This window comes from Schistocerca cancellata, chromosome 1, assembly GCF_023864275.1.
Source record: "Schistocerca cancellata isolate TAMUIC-IGC-003103 chromosome 1, iqSchCanc2.1, whole genome shotgun sequence".
Classification (NCBI taxonomy): Eukaryota; Metazoa; Arthropoda; class Insecta; order Orthoptera; family Acrididae; genus Schistocerca; species Schistocerca cancellata.
Genome location: NC_064626.1, coordinates 421561373 through 421582335, shown reverse-complemented (window position 1 = coordinate 421582335; position 20963 = coordinate 421561373). Strand labels below are relative to the sequence as shown.

Genomic DNA, 20963 nt, shown 5'->3' with positions numbered 1-20963 from the left:
AGTTGTAAGCCCAATGCTTTCAGCTGACCAAAATCCTGAGGATTTCTTCCTGTTGGGACACACGAAGGAGCACATGAACTCTACTCCATCGACGAATGTGGAAGAATTGGTAGCGAGTGTTCATACTGCTCTTGTTACTGTGGATGCTTTGAGCATTTCTTGTTCTGAGGACAATGTATTCTATTGTGAAGGTCATGTAATCATTAATATTGACATTATTATTGTCACTGGTTGCTAATGTGCGACGTCTGAGCCCTCATATTACATGTAGTATATATGACACGTTGATGTTGTGTTATTGTACTGTGCTGTCATCTTTAGCATTTCGAAACTGAATTTGTTTTTATAATCATTCTGTCCTATGTCAAGTCATTTGTTTCAACTATCTATTTCTTATTTGTCTAACCACAAATTTGTTATGTTCAGCATTAGAAAATGGTGTAAATTTAGGATACACGTGACCTAAGAAATGGTGTATATTACGAAATAAAATGTCAGAGTGAAATTAGTAAATAAAAAAAAATGCGCCCCAACCTAGGATCGAACTCTTGACCTATTGTATGCTAACCCAAAACTCTATACCCTGCACCAACTGCACAGTACAATTAAAGTGTGCTGACAGAGTTAGTCACCACACATGTGGTTACAGTGTTGCCAGATTGTCACTCTTTAGTATCCTTTCTCTGCCGGATGTATTTGCCACACGAAATTTTGGGAGAGACATTATTTTTATCGCTGGCATGTGAGGAGTCGCGCTGCGAAGCCTGAATGCGCGAATTTCGCTTCCCCCTGTATACCTATATTTCCAAAAAACAGAAACAACACTGAAAAATAGTTTAAAAAATGTTATTACTGCGCAAAAAATTTAAGAAAGATGAAAACATGTAACACCTGTGGAGCGTTTTATGTTGTAATGTGCATACACGTGTGTGTGTGTGTGTGTGTGTGTGTGTGTGCACTTTTCTTTAAACATACATGTATGTTTTATTAGGCATACAACTGTATCCATTGATGAGTCGCCAGTGGTTCAATCAAATGAATGTATATGGCATGTAATGAAGCAATAAAAATTCTGTTCTATATGCTGTGGATGTAACTGTAAATCTGAGACATTCTGGAAAATTTCCATTACCAAGAACCAAATACAATTGTATTCATTGATGAGTCGCCAATGTTTCAATCAAATGAATGTATATGGCATGTAATGAAGCAATAAAAATCATGTTCTATATGCTGTGGATGTAATTGTAATTCTGATACATTCTGGGAACGTTCCATTACCAAGAATTATATTCGCAAGTTAGAGGAGGGTATTCTGTTTCATTAATCATATGTTTTGAAACATAGTTAGTGCAACCATTGTAATCCCTAGTCTAGAATTATGCAGCTTATTTATAGATTTAGTCATATTTCTTGGCGTGATTCTTCTCCAAGTGACTCTTTAATTTATTTCTCACTGTGTAATCCCTATGCATTGTTTCAGTACACACACTGGTACTTCATCTAAGCCTACTGACTTTTTATTTTTTAGTTTTTGAATTGTTTTACTGACTTCATTCTCTGTGGTTGGCAGTATCATCGTTATATTTAGTGCAACATTGTTTACAGGTGTTATATTTGTTTGGGGGAATTTTTGCTGTAACTTCTGTGCAATACTTGAAAAATGCTCGTTTAGATAGTTTTCTAAGTGCTGTGGATAATTTATTAATTTATTCCCCTCCCTTAGCAGTATGTTATTCTGCATTTGTTTGCCTCTCCCCGTTTCATTTTTTTAGCATCCCAGACCGATTTGCTTTTATTCTCTGCATTATATATTATTTTGTCATTAAATGACTTTTTTGAGCAATCAGCACCTTTCTATAGATCTTTTTGTATCTATGATAGAAATGTAAGGGTTCTGGATCATTGTGAATCTTTTTAATGGAACTGAGATGTGTAAGTGTTTGGGAGGACTTCTTAATACCTGCTGTTATCTATCTGTTTCTTGTGAGATGTTGATACAGACATGCATACTTTTGGAAATGCATTTTCAAAGTTCAATTTAAACAATGTGGAGAATTTAGAGAATTTCATATTCACATTGGTTTCCTTATACACTTCATCCCAGCTTTGTTTTTCTAATTATTTTGAAAAATCTTTTATTTTGATATCTGAGAGATGTCATTTTTAGGCTCGTAGTTTAGGGAATGAGTCGATGCCTGACTTTACTGTTGTTATTTGACAGAGATGGTCTGATAGTCCAAGACCTTCTACAGCTACATCACATTTTTCCCTGTCCATATTTGTCGCCACATGGTCAATTACTGATGAAGTCATTGTGGTAACCCTTGTTGCGCTATTGACCAATAGGGACATGCTAAAACTGTAAAGGATGTTTATGAAGATGCTGCCGGATTCATTTATGATATTAGTGTTGATGTTAATATCCCCACACAGAATTATGTTGACCTTTGTACTTGAGACTTTATCTAGAACTTCTGTTAACTTATTGAAAAAAGTGTCCACACTACCACTGGGAGATCTATACATATACATAATGATAAATTTCTTGGTGTGGTGATATCAAGCCATTAATTCAATAGCTGATATTTCAAAGTGTTTCTCTTCAGTTACAGTACTGAGGTCATGTCTTGATTTGAACTGTGTTTCTTTTCTGATATAAATGCATGATCCTTCACCCCTTGAAGTAGTTCTGCAGTAAGAGTTTGCCTTTTCATACAATGATAATGCTACATGGATTTCTGCGTCTCTACACCAGTGCTCAGTAATACAAACTACTGTGCAGTTCAAAGACAGGGGCGTAACTTATAATAGTTGTATATTATTTTCTATTGATTGCATGTTTTGGTGGCGGATTGTTAAGTCTGTGAAATTCCCCATGTTACTTTTTCCAATGGTTTGTTTTTCTTTGTGACATCTGGTATATGTGATGTTTGAGGTGTTAAAATCTGTCTTGTGAGTGATTATTTCAGAATTTTTTTAAAGTGCTTGAGATACTCTTTAGGCAGAGGAACCTATTGTCTGGGTTTATCCTAAAAAATACCTACTTTTCCTACCTGTGAGAACAAGTATTTGACCATGTGTGGCCCGAGATCCACTCCCTATACTTTCATGAATCAACTGTACCAATCTTCCTTTCCCAGTCCTGTTTAGGTGTAGGCCATGCCTAGTGAAACCCCATCTGTTGATAGTCTCGACATGCACCAGAGAAATATGAGGAAAGTTGGCTGTCCTCAGAGCCATCCCTAACCCCACATTGATTCGCCTCACAGCACCATCAAGGTGTGGTCTATCATGACGCCGGAACAGCTCAACAAAGTGTACGTTGGTGCCCTGAGTCAGGGAAACTATCTTGTCCAGGTCACCACCTATGTCATATGCACTATCCCTGTCCAGACTGTTTCCTGCCCCACCCACTATCACTATATGGTCCTCTTTTGTAAAGTCCTTAGATAAAGACCCTAGGCCCGCTATCACATGACTTAGCCCTCCATTTGGCTTGAAGATACTGGTGGCCTGGTAGCTGCCCCTAAACTTTCCTGTAACCAAGGGCCTACACCTCGCCCATGGCTACTACGCAGCAGCAGCACTTTCTTCTTCCTAACAGTTTGTACATTCCTAGGCTTCTTGGCCTTGGCTGAAGTGTGCTGCACATTTCCTGTTCCTCGTTCTACCTGAGGCTCTTCTCCACTTAACTCTGGCAGTGGTAGATACCTGTTTTTTGTGTTGATGATGAAACTGATAGATCGCGTTCTCTTTCTTCCTATCCTCCTACCAGCTGCTAGTTCCCAACCACCCTCCTCCCCCCGTATCTCCCTTGATCATCATGAGTTCCTTCCTCCAATTGGGCCTGAAGGGCACAGATTTTTCTTTCCTGTTCCCCAATCAAAATGTTCCTACTGCATACTCTGCAGTTCCAGGAGAAAGCCTCTTCTGTTCTCCCAACATTCTCCCCACTGCATCCCCCCACAGTGAAAATATTTCATACAAGATTGGCAACAAATCCCTCTACTCATTACCCTATAACAGCTCCGACATTTCTCACTCATGGTCAGTTTCGGAAGGATAATTTAAGTTTAAAGAATGTTTTAAATTTGTTAAGGAGGCGAAATTGGCTGTGTGTAAAAAAAAAAAAAAAAAAAAAAAAGACACAAAGGTCTTATGCGCGGTGGCTGTTTTTCGAAGCGATTTAGAGATATAACGACATAAGAATGAACTTGTAATTAATTTGCTTTTAGACAATTTACGTTTTCAGGCGTGTTTGGTCAGGTTTTTAAACGTTTATAACTCGGAAAACTAACTAGTAAACAATACGAAATGTGTTAGTTAAATACGATTTAGAAACGTTTAATTATACTTTTATTGCGACAGTAGAAACTAGTAGCAGTCTTTTTTAAACGAATTTTTCACTATCAAGAAAACTTGATATTTTTTGTCTTTATTTGATTTCGGTTCTCCTTCTCTCAGTGCTTACATCGTTAATAAATCCACCCTTTTGAAGTTCGCTATTGTACAGCGACTCTGATTGTTTTGTCTTCTTTTATATATGGGCAACTTCCTTTAAAATTATCAGTCAACAGGGTTTCTTAAAAAAATTGTGTCAATTCATTGGCACCCGCATTTGTTACTCGATTTCATTGAATTCGTTTATTTATGAACTCATTCTCTTCCGTGGAAGAATTTCAGTGTGTGTAATCAGTAAAACGTGATTGGTAGCAATTGTGAACTTACATTTATATTTTATTACAAATTAAACCTTGTAAATTGTCAGCAAGTAACCACATTATTCGTTCCACATCATTACCATTAATCATATAAATGATTCATGGTACATGAAACTAACGAGTAATTAATTGGCCGTTTAGTTCTTCCAAGTTAAGTCCAAATTCTATTTAGTTAAGATTTTATCTGATCCATAGGTTCTCATTATTATAAATGCATAGCCTGACAGGGTCAAATTCTGTCTTGTTTACTTTAAAATAACGTATTATTTTACCCAGGAATACTGCGGTGGTGGGTGAAGGACTAGTGGTTAACTCTAGATATCGTAATAGAAAAAGGGTGTCATTTGAGTGGCGCTGTTGAACTCCAGATCATTTTTAAATACCAATTCTTCAGCACTTCTGTTTGGAGTCACATCTGAAACCCGCTTACCTGGGGACACTGGCTCACACAGCATGACAGCAACATTATGTATAGATAACATTTGTCAAAAGCAGGTAGTTCTTGCCTCTTGGATATCTTTGTCACATGTTTTGTAGTTGTGTCATTCGAAACATCTGTGAGTGTTTTTGAATTGTTTGTGTTGAACAAATATTTCAAAATTAAAGGATTGCCAAGTTGTCGCAAGTTAAAATCTCTTTCATTACGTTCTGTGAAAAATGTGCACAGTTAAATAAGAAATTAGTGACTTGACAGCTAGTTATTATGGCCAACAGATTAAGTAACAACCCATTCGTTGCACTTTTCGGTTCTGTAGAAGCTGCAGAAAGATATATAAGTTTAAGAGAGAGTGGATTGTTGAGGCTATTAGAGTACCGACCGAGAGCTGAGAGGAAAGTAGTTGCCAACGAAAACAGAGGCGTTTCAAATGATCGACGACTACAAGTAGAAACAGAGAGACCTGTATTCAATGAAGAAAATAGCCCTCGTGACATGACCAAAGGAATAGAAACATGTATTACGGATTGCTCTTCCAGGATAACAGAAGAACTTAAGAAAACTGGTATTGCAAGATTGACAGAGGAAATTTTTGGCTTTACTGTGAATAAAGTTGTAGATGAAGGAAAAAATCTTATTTTTCTTGAAGATCTTGCGTCAGAAATTGCCCCCAAAAATTGGATTGATATGGAAGTGTTGGAACAGGCATTATTCCAGAGGCTTTTGTTGGAGGAACCCAGTACATATTTGCTGAATAAAACTGTTAATCGGCTTGAGAGAAGTGACAATCATGTGACTGAGAAAGAAGTTATTTCATATTTATTTGAATGTTATAAAAGGCTTTGTAGTCCATTAATTCCAAAGGATGTGAAAGAAGAAGAAATTGAGGAAGTTAAAAACCTGATTTTGAGAAATGCTGCAACGGCTCTTAGGCAACCTGCCCTGTTTGAAGCCCAGGAACTACATCTCCAGATTATTAACCTGTTCAGGGATACAAGTGCTCCACCTGAAGACTTCATTAATTTTTTCACTGGCATTTCAGAACAATTTGTAAGGGATGAAAGTGAACCTATAAATGTTCTTCTGGAAGCTTTTGCACCTACTCTCGATTTTATACAAAATGATGTGGCACAAAGCAATATTATTACCTTTAATCGATGTTATTTACATATTTTACAGACATTTTCTGTGAGTCCTGAGTTAGGTGCAGTACTTCTGTTGCATAGTACCCCAAAAGAGACAAGCCATGGTAGGTTATATGCTGATACTCTGATTGGTAGTATTTTATCATTATCTTGTTTACCAAAAACTCCGAATGGGCCATATGAATTTTTCCAGGATCCTTTACAATCTCCAGATATAGAAGGAGCAAATATATGGCCAGCATTATCATTCATTTGTGAAAATATGCACAAAATATTCTATAATCTCTTGAAATCGTCAACTCAGTTGAAACATGAGACTTTATCTTGGTTGGCAAACTGTCTGCACTCAAATTCAGCTCGAGGAAAACTATGGACTGCTCACAACTTAGGCCTTGGCGCACCAGCTTGTGTTTCAGATGGCTTCATGCTTAATCTTGGCTGTGTTTTATTGCATTTGTGTCAACCAATCTGTTCAAACCTGAATGATCTAAAAGTAAATCGCATTGACCCTACCTATTGTGCTGTAAAAGTCAAAGATGATGCTGAGGCCCATTACAGAGGTGTGCACATGAAAGGACTTGATTCAGAGACATGCCTTATACCTATTGCAGAAGATGAACAGAGGCCTACTGCAGAAAAATATAGTTTTGTCACAGAATGTTTTTTTATGGCACATCGTGCATTAGATTTGGGATTCAGGGTTGCTCTGGAACGTCTTATGCAATTATATCGTGAAGTAACTCAAATACAAAGAGTTTTTGTGGAAGTACAAGAACAAGGAAGCTTCCAGTCAGAAGTAGTACAGACAATACGACAACGCTTGGAAAGAGAAATGACAAGGCAAGTACTGCCATAAATTCATATTTTTGAGATTCTATGAAAAGGAATAGATATTTATGTGAAAATTACAGTGTGTTTGTGCAATCTTTTGTAGTTACTTCAGCACTTGTATGGTACACACACTTGGATGAGATCTCAGTACATTTCACTCTTCACCTTGTTTGTTTACACTGCTGCTTTTGAGATACCATATTTATATAGTTCTCCTGTTTCGTTGGATACAAGCCACTGCACCAACAATTGTGAAGTATTCTAAATTTTCTTTCCATTTTGTCTATTGTCCGAATCAAAATAGATTGATATAAATTAAGTACAATTGAAATGTTCAATGTTTTAAGAAAAAAACTCTAAATGTGTCATTAAATGTGAAAATTTCGTAGCAATTCTGATGAAGATTACAGACAAAAGCAGTAAATGAAAGGCTTTCAAAGGATATGTGAGAATGAGCTGCATGTCTTTCCACTCACTAGGCCAGTTGCATGTGAACTTTCAAGTCTTGCATACAATTGTCCTACATACAATTCAAGTTTAAAAGAGAATTGACTCTTCTGCAAGTGTTATGTTCACACAACTTATCAGGGTTAAACCTTTTTTAGCCTCTAAGTCCTTGCTATCAGTTTGCCTCTGCCCTCATGCCTTCTCCCAAAGTTATGTTTCAGTTTTGTCATCATAAAATATTGTTACTGGCTTACTCTGTGACAAGTGGTCTAAGGGTTCCCACTCCCTTTCTGATTTGAATCACATTTTGTATGTGCATTCTTGTTAAGAAATCAATAGAAGATGTAAAATTTTTTAACCTACATATTTAGTGCTTTGCTAGTAGAAGCATCTTAAAGGGTGACAGAATGTCATGGTGACATTTCAGAATTTTTGGGTCAGTTTGGGGGGTGTATTTCACTGGAGACTAGGGGTACTGGCACTAAATATGGCAAGATGATAGAACAGTTCGCATTGTGAGCAAAATGGCCTTGTGAAGAAGGCAGATCATACGTAAATAACCAAACCTAAGGCAAGAACAACTTAACTACAGTTCAGGTGAAAAATCTCCAATTTTGTGCAGCCTTTTATCGAAATTATGCTCCCACAAAAAACACCTTGAGACAACCAGAGTACCAAAAGTACACATCGGCAGGTCATTTTCACTTCCTGAATCCAACAGATTTTCAAAGCATCAATATGAAATGTTACCTGCAGTAATAAAATTCGATTATGGAACTAAAATTTTCCATAGTAGATTACTTTTTCCTTGTGATAGATGGTAAAAGAAAGGGTCCAAAAATTAGATAATAAACCCCATTTTTCATTCAAGGCACTGTGAATGCTATTTCTTTCCAGCAAGTACATTGATCTAGAATATGTTGTTCCAAGATAGTGATTTGTGTGGGAAAGTTTATTGAATGTTTGTAGACTTCAAGGGAATGAAGAAATTGTGGAAATTTCTTATTATGTAGAGAAAAGAATGCTCTTTCAAATGGTTTTTAATAAAGAATCCTTCTTCTACTGTATAGTATATCTTTCCCCCCTTCGTGTCAGTTGTTCCCTTATGCTCTCCCTGAAACTCTGTACAACCTCTAGTTTAGGGAAATACAGAAGCGTCTGCTCCTACCCGTCGGCTTTGACCCATGACGTCACAAATATGGCAGAAACGACCATAAACGACAATTCCAATATGGCGGATATAAAAACGTCGCATATGTATCATAAAGACGAAAATACATAGAAAAACAACACACACACAGGTTTCACAAAAAGCCTAATGACTCTAACGGGACAAGCGTGGGAAATTGGGGGTTTTTGGGTGGGGAGAAACTAAATATACACAAATTTAGCCACCCACCGCCATACAAAACCACGCAAGACGACGAAAAAAATCGACATCACAAAACTCACCAAATACCACAAAACACATTCTTATCCGGAATCGGACACTTCCCTTGACCTATATAGATCTACAGTAGCTCCCGATCCCATAAATTAGGATCGAACACTTCCCTTGACCTATATAGCTCAACAGCATCTCCCGATCCCATCCCCCAATACAAAAATCAAAATACACCGCAAAACATTGCGAACAAACACTTCCCTTCACCTACATATATCTAAAGCAGCTCCCGACCCCATAAATTGGGATCGAACACTTCCCTTGACCTATATAGCTCAACAGCAACTCCCGATCCCATCTCCCATTACAAAAATCAACATACTCCACCAAACATTGAGATTGAACACTTCCCTCCAACTATATAGCTCAACAGCAGCTACCAATCCCATAACTTAGGATCGACCACTACCCTTGACCTATGTAACTCAAAAACATCTCCCAATACGAATACCAAATATGGCGGATATAAAAACGTCGCATACGTATCATAAAGACGAAAATAGCCTTCAACCGAGAACTATTAATCCGGTCTTTCATATCCATTTCTGAACAAAAAACCACAACTGAATACACTTAATAACAAACTCAGCCGACGTACAGCAATCATCAGTACATTAACCGTCACACAAAACCGTTAACTCACTAATACAAATTCCGCTTCAAAAAGACGCACGCAGCACTCACCACTGACCAACAGCAAACTGAGCCCAACACACCAAACAAACGAAAACCATGAACATACCACCAGAGGGCACAACAAACAACAACACATCTACAAACACGCCACACTCACAAACCAAACTCCGCGCCGTAATGACATCACACACCACAACACCCTTACGTCACGGGTCAAAGCCGACGCGTGAGATCGGATGTTTCTCTTGACCCTAGTTTAGTCACTTTATCCAGGTCCCATCTCCTTAAATTCCCACCTTTTCGCAGTTTCTTCAGTTTTAATCTACAGTTCATAACCAATAGATTGTGGTCAGAGTCCACGCCTGCCCCTGGAAATGTCTTACAAATTTAAACCTGGTTCCTAAATCTCTGTCTTACCATTATATAATCTGTCTGATACCTTCTAGTATCTCCAGGATTCTTCCATGTATACAATCTTCTTTTATGATTCTTGAACCAAGTGTTTGCTATGATTAAGTTATGCTCTGTGCAAAATTCTACCATGCGGCTTCTTCTTTCATTTCTTACCCCCAATCCATATTCACCTACTATGTTTCCTTCTCTCCCTTTTCCTAGTCTCTAATCCCAGTCACCCATGACTATTAAATTTTCATCTCCCTTCACAGCCTGAATAATTTCTTTTATCTCATCATACATTCTGTCAATTTTTTCATCATCTGCAGAGCTAGTTGGCATATAAACTTGTACTAGTGTTGTAGGCGTGGGCTTTGTGTCTATCAAGGCCATTTTGGTTATTGTTACAAGGCCAGATCAGTCAATTGCCCCTGCAACTACTGAAAAGTCTGCTGCCCCTCTTCAGGAACCACATGTTTGTCTGGCCTCTCAACAGATACCCCTCTGTTGTGGTTGCACCTACGGTACGGCCATCTGTATCATGGGGGGGGCTTACAGACTATGAGATGAAAAAGAATTACCGTATAGCAGGACACAAACCTGTCTGCTTGTGTCTGTGTGTATGCGGATGGATATGTGTGTGTGTGAAAGTGTATACCCGTCCTTTTTTCCCCCTAAGGTAAGTCTTTCCGCTCCCGGGACTGGAATGACTCCTTACCCTCTCCCTTAAAACCCACATCCTTTCGTCTTTCCCTCTCCTTCCCTCTTTCCTGATGAGGCAACAGTTTGTTGCGAAAGCTTGAATTTTGTGTGTATGTTTGTGTTCGTTTGTGTGTCTGTCGACCTGCCAGCACTTTCATTTGGTAAGTCACATCATCTTTGTTTTTATATATATATATATATATATATATATATATAGTTATAATAGAAGGAAACATTCCACAAAGGAAAAATATACTTAAAAACAAAGATGATGTGACTTACCAAATGAAAGTGCTGGCAGGTCGACAGACACACAAACGAACACAAACATACACACAAAATTCAAGCTTTCGCAACAAACTGTTGCCTCATCAGGAAAGAGGGAAGGAGAGGGAAAGACGAAAGACACATCCTTTCGTCTTTCCCTCTCCTTCCCTCTTTCCTGATGAGGCAACAGTTTGTTGCGAAAGCTTGAATTTTGTGTGTATGTTTGTGTTCGTTTGTGTGTCTGTCGACCTGCCAGCACTTTCATTTGGTAAGTCACATCATCTTTGTGTATATATATATATATATATATATATATATATATATATATATAATAGAGGGAAACATTCCACGTGGGAAAAATATATTTAAAAAGAAAGATGATGAGACTTACCCAACAAAAGCGCTGGCAGGTCGATAGACACACAAATAAACACAAACATACACACAAAACTCTAGCTTTCGCAACCAACGGTTGCCTCGTCAGGAAAGAGGGAAGGAGAAGGAAAGACAAAAGGATATGGGTTTTAAGGGAGAGGGTAAGGAGTCATTCCAATCCCGGGAGCGGAAAGACTTACCTTAGGGGGAAAAAAGGACAGGTATACACTCGCACACACACACATATCCATCCACACATACACAGACACAAGCAGACATTTGTAAAGGCAAAGAGTTTGGGCAGAGATGTCAGTTGGGACGGAAATACAGAGGCAAAGATGATGTTGAAAGACAGGTGAGGTATGAGCGGCGGCAGATTGAAATTAGCGGAGATTGAGGCCTGGCGGATAGCGAGAAGAGAGGATATGCTGAAGGGCAAGTTCCCATCTCCGGAGTTCTGACAGGTTGGTGTTAGTGGGAAGTATCCAGATAACCCGGACGGTGTAACACTGTGCCAAGATGTGCTGGCCGTGCACCAAGGCATGTTTAGCCACAGGGTGATCCTCATTACCAACAAACACTGTCTGCCTGTGTCCATTCATGCGAATGGACAGTTTGTTGCTGGTCATTCCCACATAGAACGCTTCACAGTGTAGGCAGGTCAGTTGGTAAATCACGTGGGTGCTTTCACACGTGGCTCTGCCTTTGATCGTGTACACCTTCCGGGTTACAGGACTGGAATAGGTGGTGGTGGGAGGGTGCATGGGACAGGTTTTACACCAGGGGCGGTTACAGGGGTAGGAGCCAGAGGGTAGGGAAGGTGGTTTGGGGATTTCATAGGGATGAACTAAGAGGTTACGAAGGTTAGGTGGACGGCGGAAAGACACTCTTGGTGGAGTGGGGAGGATTTCATGAAGGATGGATCTCATTTCAGGGCAGGATTTGAGGAAGTCGTATCCCTGCTGGAGAGCCACATTCAGAATCTGATCCAGTCCCGGAAAGTATCCTGTCACAAGTGGGGCACTTTTGGGGTTCTTCTGTGGAAGGTTCCGGGTTTGAGGAGATGAGGAAGTGGCTCTGGTTATTTGCTTCTGTACCAGGTCGGGAGGGTAGTTACGGGATGCAAAAGCTGTTTTCAGGTTGTTGGTGTAATGGTTCAAGGATTCCGGACTGGAGCAGATTCGTTTGCCACGAAGACCTAGGCTGTAGGGAAGGGACCGTTTGATGTGGAATGGGTGGCAGCTGTCATAATGGAGGTACTGTTGCTTGTTGGTGGGTTTGATGTGGACGGACGTGTGAAGCTGGCCATTGGACAGGTGGAGGTCAACGTCAAGGAAAGTGGCTGTCCTACAGCCGTACTCTCTGCTGGAAATATCACTTTGCCACGAAGAAAAATGATCCTAATCCTACTCCCAATGATCCAACTCCCCAAGATACTATCCAAATTGAACCATGCCTGGAACAGTTCCGTCCTCCGTCACAGCGGGACCCACCTCCTCTTCCTCAAAATCACCCTCTCCTAACCTTCCAGGAATTTCTGACTTCCAGCCTTGCCTCTCAATCCTTCTTAAAAAACCTTAATCCTACTCCCAACATCACCACTGCTGAAGCCCAGGCTATCCGTGATCTGAAGGCTGACCAATCCATCGTCATTCTTCCGGCGGACAAGGGTTCCACGACTGTGGTACTTGATCGTCGGGAGTATGTGGCTGAGGGACTGCGTCAGCTTTCAGACAACACTACTTACAAAGTTTGCCATGGTAATCCCATTCCTGATGTCCAGGCGGAGCTTCAAGGAATCCTCAGAACCTTAGGCCCCCTACAAAACCTTTCACCTGACTCCATCAACCTCCTGACCCCACCAACACCCCGCACCCCCACCTTCTACCTTCTTCCCAAAATTCACAAACCCAATCATCCCGGCCGTCCCATTGTAGCTGGTTACCAAGCCCCCACAGAACGCATCTCTGCCTACGTAGATCAACACCTTCAACCCATTACATGCAGTCTCCCATCCTTCATCAAAGACACCAACCACTTTCTCGAACGCCTGGAATCCCTACCCAGTCTGTTACCCCCGGAAACCATCCTTGTAACCATTGATGCCACTTCCTTATACACAAATATTCCGCATGTCCAGGGCCTCGCTGCGATGGAGCACTTCCTTTCACGCCGATCACCTGCCGCCCTACCTAAAACCTCTTTCCTCATTACCTTAGCCAGCTTCATCCTGACCCACAACTTCTTCACTTTTGAAGGCCAGACATACCAACAATTAAAGGGAACAGCCATGGGTACCAGGATGGCCCCCTCGTACGCCAACCTATTCATGGGTCGCTTAGAGGAAGCCTTCTTGGTTACCCAGGCCTGCCAACCCAAAGTTTGGTACAGATTTATTGATGACATTTTCATGATCTGGACTCACAGTGAAGAAGAACTCCAGAATTTCCTCTCCAACCTCAACTCCTTTGGTTCCATCAGATTCACCTGGTCCTACTCTAAATCCCATGCCACTTTCCTTGACGTTGACCTCCACCTGTCCAATGGCCAGCTTCACACGTCCGTCCACATCAAACCCACCAACAAGCAACAGTACCTCCATTATGACAGCTGCCACCCATTCCACATCAAACGGTCCCTTCCCTACAGCCTAGGTCTTCGTGGCAAACGAATCTGCTCCAGTCCGGAATCCTTGAACCATTACACCAACAACCTGAAAACAGCTTTTGCATCCCGTAACTACCCTCCCGACCTGGTACAGAAGCAAATAACCAGAGCCACTTCCTCATCTCCTCAAACCCGGAACCTTCCACAGAAGAACCCCAAAAGTGCCCCACTTGTGACAGGATACTTTCCGGGACTGGATCAGATTCTGAATGTGGCTCTCCAGCAGGGATACGACTTCCTCAAATCCTGCCCTGAAATGAGATCCATCCTTCATGAAATCCTCCCCACTCCACCAAGAGTGTCTTTCCGCCGTCCACCTAACCTTCGTAACCTCTTAGTTCATCCCTATGAAATCCACAAACCACCTTCCCTACCCTCTGGCTCCTACCCCTGTAACCGCCCCCGGTGTAAAACCTGTCCCATGCACCCTCCCACCACCACCTATTCCAGTCCTGTAACCCGGAAGGTGTACACGATCAAAGGCAGAGCCACGTGTGAAAGCACCCACGTGATTTACCAACTGACCTGCCTACACTGTGAAGCGTTCTATGTGGGAATGACCAGCAACAAACTGTCCATTCGCATGAATGGACACAGGCAGACAGTGTTTGTTGGTAATGAGGATCACCCTGTGGCTAAACATGCCTTGGTGCACGGCCAGCACATCTTGGCACAGTGTTACACCGTCCGGGTTATCTGGATACTTCCCACTAACACCAACCTGTCAGAACTCCGGAGATGGGAACTTGCCCTTCAGCATATCCTCTCTTCTCGCTATCCGCCAGGCCTCAATCTCCGCTAATTTCAATCTGCCGCCGCTCATACCTCACCTGTCTTTCAACATCATCTTTGCCTCTGTATTTCCGTCCCAACTGACATCTCTGCCCAAACTCTTTGCCTTTACAAATGTCTGCTTGTGTCTGTGTATGTGTGGATGGATATGTGTGTGTGTGCGAGTGTATACCTGTCCTTTTTTCCCCCTAAGGTAAGTCTTTCCGCTCCCGGGATTGGAATGACTCCTTACCCTCTCCCTTAAAACCCATATCCTTTTGTCTTTCCTTCTCCTTCCCTCTTTCCTGACGAGGCAACCGTTGGTTGCGAAAGCTAGAGTTTTGTGTGTATGTTTGTGTTTATTTGTGTGTCTATCGACCTGCCAGCGCTTTTGTTGGGTAAGTCTCATCATCTTTCTATATATATATATATATATATATGGGAAATAGCAGGGGACCAAGGGAAGAACCTTGTGGAACCCCATAATTTACCGTTCCCCACTCGAACTCTACTGCTTCTACCGGTGTATTATTGTAGTCTAACACTATTTTCTGTTGTCTGCCTTGTAGGTAGGATTTGAGCCAGTTGCCCATTTATCCTCAGAGTCCATAGTGGCACGCTTTCTCTATAAGTATTCTGTGATTTGACACAGTAGAAGGCCTTAGACAGATCGCAAAATAAGTTCACAGGCAATGTCTTCTTGGCAAGGCATTCCAAAACGATACTGTAAATGAAACTATAGCTTCAGTTGTGGAGAGGCCTTCTCGGAATCCAACCTGGTTTTTACTAATTATTGCAAGGTTTTCTGGGTACATATTAATTTTTCAAGGACTTTAGAAAATGTAGTCAAAAGAGAGATAGGATGATAGTTTGTAACATCTGAGACATCACCTTTTTTGTAGAGGGGCTTTACAATAGCACACTTCGTCCCATCAGGGAAGGTACCTTGTTTCAGAGAGGCATTGAATATATGAGCTAGGACTCCACTGACCTGATTGCAGCAGGTTTTTAGCAGTTTGCTGGAGATGTCGTCGACACCAGTTGAATTTTTCCTTTTTAAAGAATTAATGGTTTTCCTTACTTCCTTTGCTGTTACAGGGGCTGTACCTATCTGCTCTGTGGAGTTTGGAAAATGGCCTTTCAGTATTTTTAAGGTCTCTTCTAAGGAGCATTTGTGTCCTGTTTTCTCAGCAACACTTAAAAAGCGCTCATTAAAATTTTTTGCCACAATCTCTTGATTTTGTACTTGTCTACTTTCATTACTGAGAACAATGTTTTGGGACCTGAGGCAATTTCCACCAGTCTCACTCCTTGTCACTTCCCAAACTGTGTTGATTTTGTTACTAGATTTATTAATTTTGAGCATAGATACAAACTGTTTAACTTCTGAATAACTTTATTAATTAAAACTACTGGGCTGAATTGCCATGGTCCATATATAAAACTACCGAAAGTTTTATATATGGACCATGGCAATTCAGCCGGGAAGTTTTAATTAATGAAGACACCGGCCGTGAAAGCTTACATGCTATGATTCTGAATAACTTTACTTAGTATTTTACAGTATTTTTTTTATAGTGATTTAGCTAGTTGTGGTTGTTTGAATTTTTTGTGTTGATGTAAAGTTCTCGTTTCCTTTTGTATGAAATCTTAATACCGGTGGTAATCCAGCCCCCCCCCCTTTTTTTTTTTTTAAAAGGTAGGCCTACTTTCAAATATCAGTGCCGGTGCCACTTCATTGCTGAATAGATTGTATTTTTAGTTGACATTTTCTAAATTATACACAGATCTTCAGTCTGTGGATTGGAGATGTGATTTAAAAGTCTGAATAGTTTCATCATTAATTGTCCTTGCTATTTTCCAATTGGGGCCACTATCATTCTCATAGATACTTGCACTTTTTGCAGTCTTTTAGTTGGCAGTTGTCGTTGTATCAGGTGTCAAGAGTCGTGTGTTTTCTGTCTAGTAGAGTGTGTGTGTGTGTGTGTGTGTGTGTGTGTGTGTGTGTGTGTGTGTGTGTGTGTGTGTGTGTGAGAGAGAGAGAGAGAGGGAGAGAGGGAGAGAGAGAGAGAGAGAGAGAGAGAGAGAGATCATCAGGATGGCGGGCATCCCTGTTTCAAGTGTATATTATGGTGACCATGACACCGTTCATTACCTCTGAAAAGAAACATAAATAACACATACAATATTTAATTCCAGCAATAAAATAATTGCAGGAAGTAGGGGGTGTTAGATGGGGACAAATTAAATATGTGACAATCAGGATAATGACACATTCAAGACAAATATTAATCCAAAACTCAAGCACAAAAAATTCTCAACTTTCAGCACAGCTATAAAATGCAGACATGAATACCGCTTGTATAGTAAATTTCAGTTCACCTATATAGCTCAGACGAATTGCCACACAACTCGAAAACCCAGTATCACAAATTTCACTAGAACTATGTAGCTCAAATGAAGCCCTCAATGCAAGAAACCCATAAACAGCTTGAAAACCCAGTACTGCAAATTTCACTGGATTGCCAACACACTCAAACTGTCAAAGCTGTTATACAAACCTCCACTTGCTAAATTTATCTAAAACTAAGTCTCACTTACATAACTGATATTAAAAAGGAACTGGACCAGCAATGGTAAACCAATATCGACGATACCTACTAACCACAATCTGACACAGTTACAAAAGGCTAACAAGGAAACCCCCGAAATTCATCGAACCTTTGCATCATCATCATCATCATCATCATCAATTTCAGTACATATCTTAACTCACTGCAACAAGAAATGACTTGCTTTGAGATTACTCTGTTATATCTCTTGCTGACAAAAAAGAAAAACATCATTAAATTTCCGACTATAAGAAGCACACAGCACTAATAACACCAAACACAAGCACAAAGCCATCACCCAGAATACACAAAATCAAAGTAACTAACTAGCAAACCCATATAAATTCTTCCATTGACAACCTCTGACCTTTATGTTGTATCTCAGTGGATATCCATTTATGTTTGGCCTGATAAAACAAACAATGGAAAATACACTATAGAATAATGTCAATATTATGAAAAGGGTAGATTGCTACACAGCTTATAAAGGAGGCATTGAGTCACAGACAGGCACAACAAAAAGACTGCTATACATGTGAGCTTTCGGCTAAAGGGCCTTCATTTTCTACATTAGAAGAAGACCTTTTGGCCAAAAGCTCACGTGTATAATAGTCTTTTTGTTGTCCCTATCTGCAATTCAACTTCTCTGTATGAAGAGTAGCAGTCTATCCTTTTCATGGTACTGTCATTACCGTAATAAGTCAGTCCATAAACGGCAGTCTGGCTAGGTTTCGTCCATACATTCTGTGGGTTTATGAATCTGTTTGGTATTCATTTCTTTGTTAAAGAATGGTAGAATTTTTTTTACTGTGCATTTTTATCATAGCTCGTATATTTGTTCCAGTGCGTTACTAAAACTTGTACTCAATTTCTGAAATTTCAGTGGTGTTTTACTACGGACTGCAAATGTTGAAGAATCTGTCTTTTTGTTTTGTATATCATAGTTTCGTTGGTTAGTTACATGTTCCATGGATCATTTTGCACAATAGATTGTAATGATGTGGAACAAGTCATTTTACATTCACATCGGAAATTAATTTGTACATTTGATTACAATCTGAACATTTCTAAAGATTTTTCCATTAAAAGGAAAAAAATGCAGACGTGAGTTTGTAACTCCTACACATCACCTTTACATAAGATGGTAATACAAAATAGAAAGAGTTGTCAAGAAGAAACTTTCTCAGTTTGTTATCTGATTTTACTTTTCTGTGTAAGACATTTTATATCACTGGGAAAATGGTCAAACGTTTTTGTTGCAGCATTGTGTGTCCCTTTTGTGCTAAAGACAACTTTAATGTGGAGTAAAGAATGTCGTTCTTCCTTCTGGTACTGTAATTATCTACCTCATTGTTCCTTTTGAAATGTAGTGGATTATTTGCAACAAACTTCATGAGGGAATAAATATACTGTGAAGCAATAGTTAGAATGCCCAACACCTTAAACAGATGTCTACGAGATGATAGTGAGTGCCACATATTACTCTTACATGAAGTTTTTGTGCAATGAAGACTTTCTTAAAGCCGAGTTACTCCATAACGTTATTCCGTATTACATTATTGCCTGAAAATATGTCAACTTACTGATTTGCCTCTCCCCAAGGTTTGCAATGATTGTAAGTGCAAATGTGGCTGAACTAAGTTGTTTTAAGAGTTTCAAAATATGTTTTTTTTTCAATTTAAATTCTCATCAATATGGGTCCCTAAGAATTCTGAAGTTTCCACACTGTTTACTAATTCCTTGCCATATGTTACACTTATCATTGGTGTAGTACCTCTAGTTGTGCGGGAATGAATATGTTGTGTCTTTTTAAAACTGAGTGTGAGACCATTCACAGAAAACCAACCAATGATACTTTTAAGAACTTTGTTTACCATTTCTCCTCTTTCTGTACATACACTTGGATTGGTTGAAATACTAGTGTCATATGCAAAAACAACTAATTCTGATTGTTATATACTAGACGGAAGTTCATTAACAAATATGAGGAACAGTAGAGGACCTAAGACTGAACCTTGGGGAATCCCATATGTGATTTCTCCCCAGTCAGAATTATGTCCCTGTACTATATTGCTTGAATTACTGAGTACAGCTTACTGCATTCTTTTGGATGGCTATACCATCAAGCCCATAAAAGTAAATTGATCTAGGAGAATACTGTGATTCACATAGCCAAATGCCCTAGAGAGTTCGTAGAAAATACCAAGTGGCACTATTTTATTATTTAACACTTGTAGAATCTAGTGAGTGAATGTGTAAATGGCATTATTAGGAGAACAGCCCATCTGAAACCCAAACTGTGGTTTGCTAAGGATACTGTTGTTGCTAAGGTGAGATGCATCACCTTTTTAAAAATGTTGGAAAATGATGTCAGCAGCCGGCCGGGGCGGCCGAGTGGTTCCATGCGCTCCAGTCTGAAACCGCACGATCGCTATGGTCGCAGGTTCAAATCCTGCCTTGTTCATGGATGTGTGTGATGTCCTTAGGTTAATTAGGTTTAAGTAGTTCTAAGTTCTAGGGGACTGATGACCTCAGAAGTTAAGTCCCAGCAGTGAAACAGGTTGGTAGTTGTTGACATCTCTCTTATCACCTTTCTTAGAGAGGAATTTAACAGTGGCATATTTCAGTTTGTCTGGAAAAATGCCTTGAGTTAGTGATGCATTACATATCTCAGATAAGACTGGGCTTATTATATGGGAACAAATTTTTGGTACTCTATTGGAAACACCCTCAGAACCAGATAAACTTTTATTTTTGAGAGAATGTGTTGTTTTCTTAATTTCAGAAGGAGAAGTTGATGACACACTCATATGATTGAATTTTGTGACAAGTACATTTTCAACATATTGCTGTGATTTTGCACTTGAACTGTTTTCCCTATGCTTTGTACTATATTTAATAAATAATACATTTGCTACCTGTGACTCATTATTTGTAGTCCTTCCATTCAATTGAATAGTGATGATATCTTGTTCTGTGGCTGGTTGTCCTGTCTCTCATTTCACTACATGCCATATAGCCTTAAGCGTTGTCGGAAGTACTGATATTATGTGCACTTTCCTTGGTTTTTGAAAAACAGTTCTTATTAATTTTGAGTAATTTTTGTACTGTGCAACTACTTAACGATCCCTACTTATTCTCGCCAAAGATACATTTCCTTTTCGTCTCACAAGATACTTTAATCCCTTTAGTGATCCACAGTTTTTTACATGACTGTTTAGTGTCCTTTCTGATTACCTTACGCGGAAAGCTGTTTTTAAATAATGATATGAATTTGTCATGGAATATATTAAATTTTATGTTAGCATTTGGTTCATTATAAATTACATCACATGTCATCTCCTGTAAACTGTTCATATAAACATTTGTCTTGGGGGCATTATTTATTCTAAGTGGTAACTGTTCATATATACATTTGTCTTGGGGTCATTATTTATTGTAACTGATTTACTTAGAGGAGTCATACACAAGTGGGACATTACATTGAAAGGGTCAAATGAACCTACCAATACC

General features: G+C 39.7%; 1 protein-coding gene across 2 annotated transcripts in view; it reads left to right on the top strand.

Annotated features, from left to right (window-relative positions):
* The first annotated feature begins 5237 nt into the window (after nt 1-5237).
* LOC126176036 (ubiquitin conjugation factor E4 A) overlaps nt 5238-20963 on the top strand; it is a 114834-nt gene continuing 99108 nt past the window's right edge. For both annotated transcript variants that reach the window (XM_049923170.1, XM_049923178.1), the window contains exon 1: nt 5238-7145. In XM_049923170.1, coding sequence (XP_049779127.1) covers nt 5428-7145 — 1718 coding nt within the window. In that variant the 5' untranslated portion in view covers nt 5238-5427. The remainder of the gene's footprint in view (nt 7146-20963) is intronic.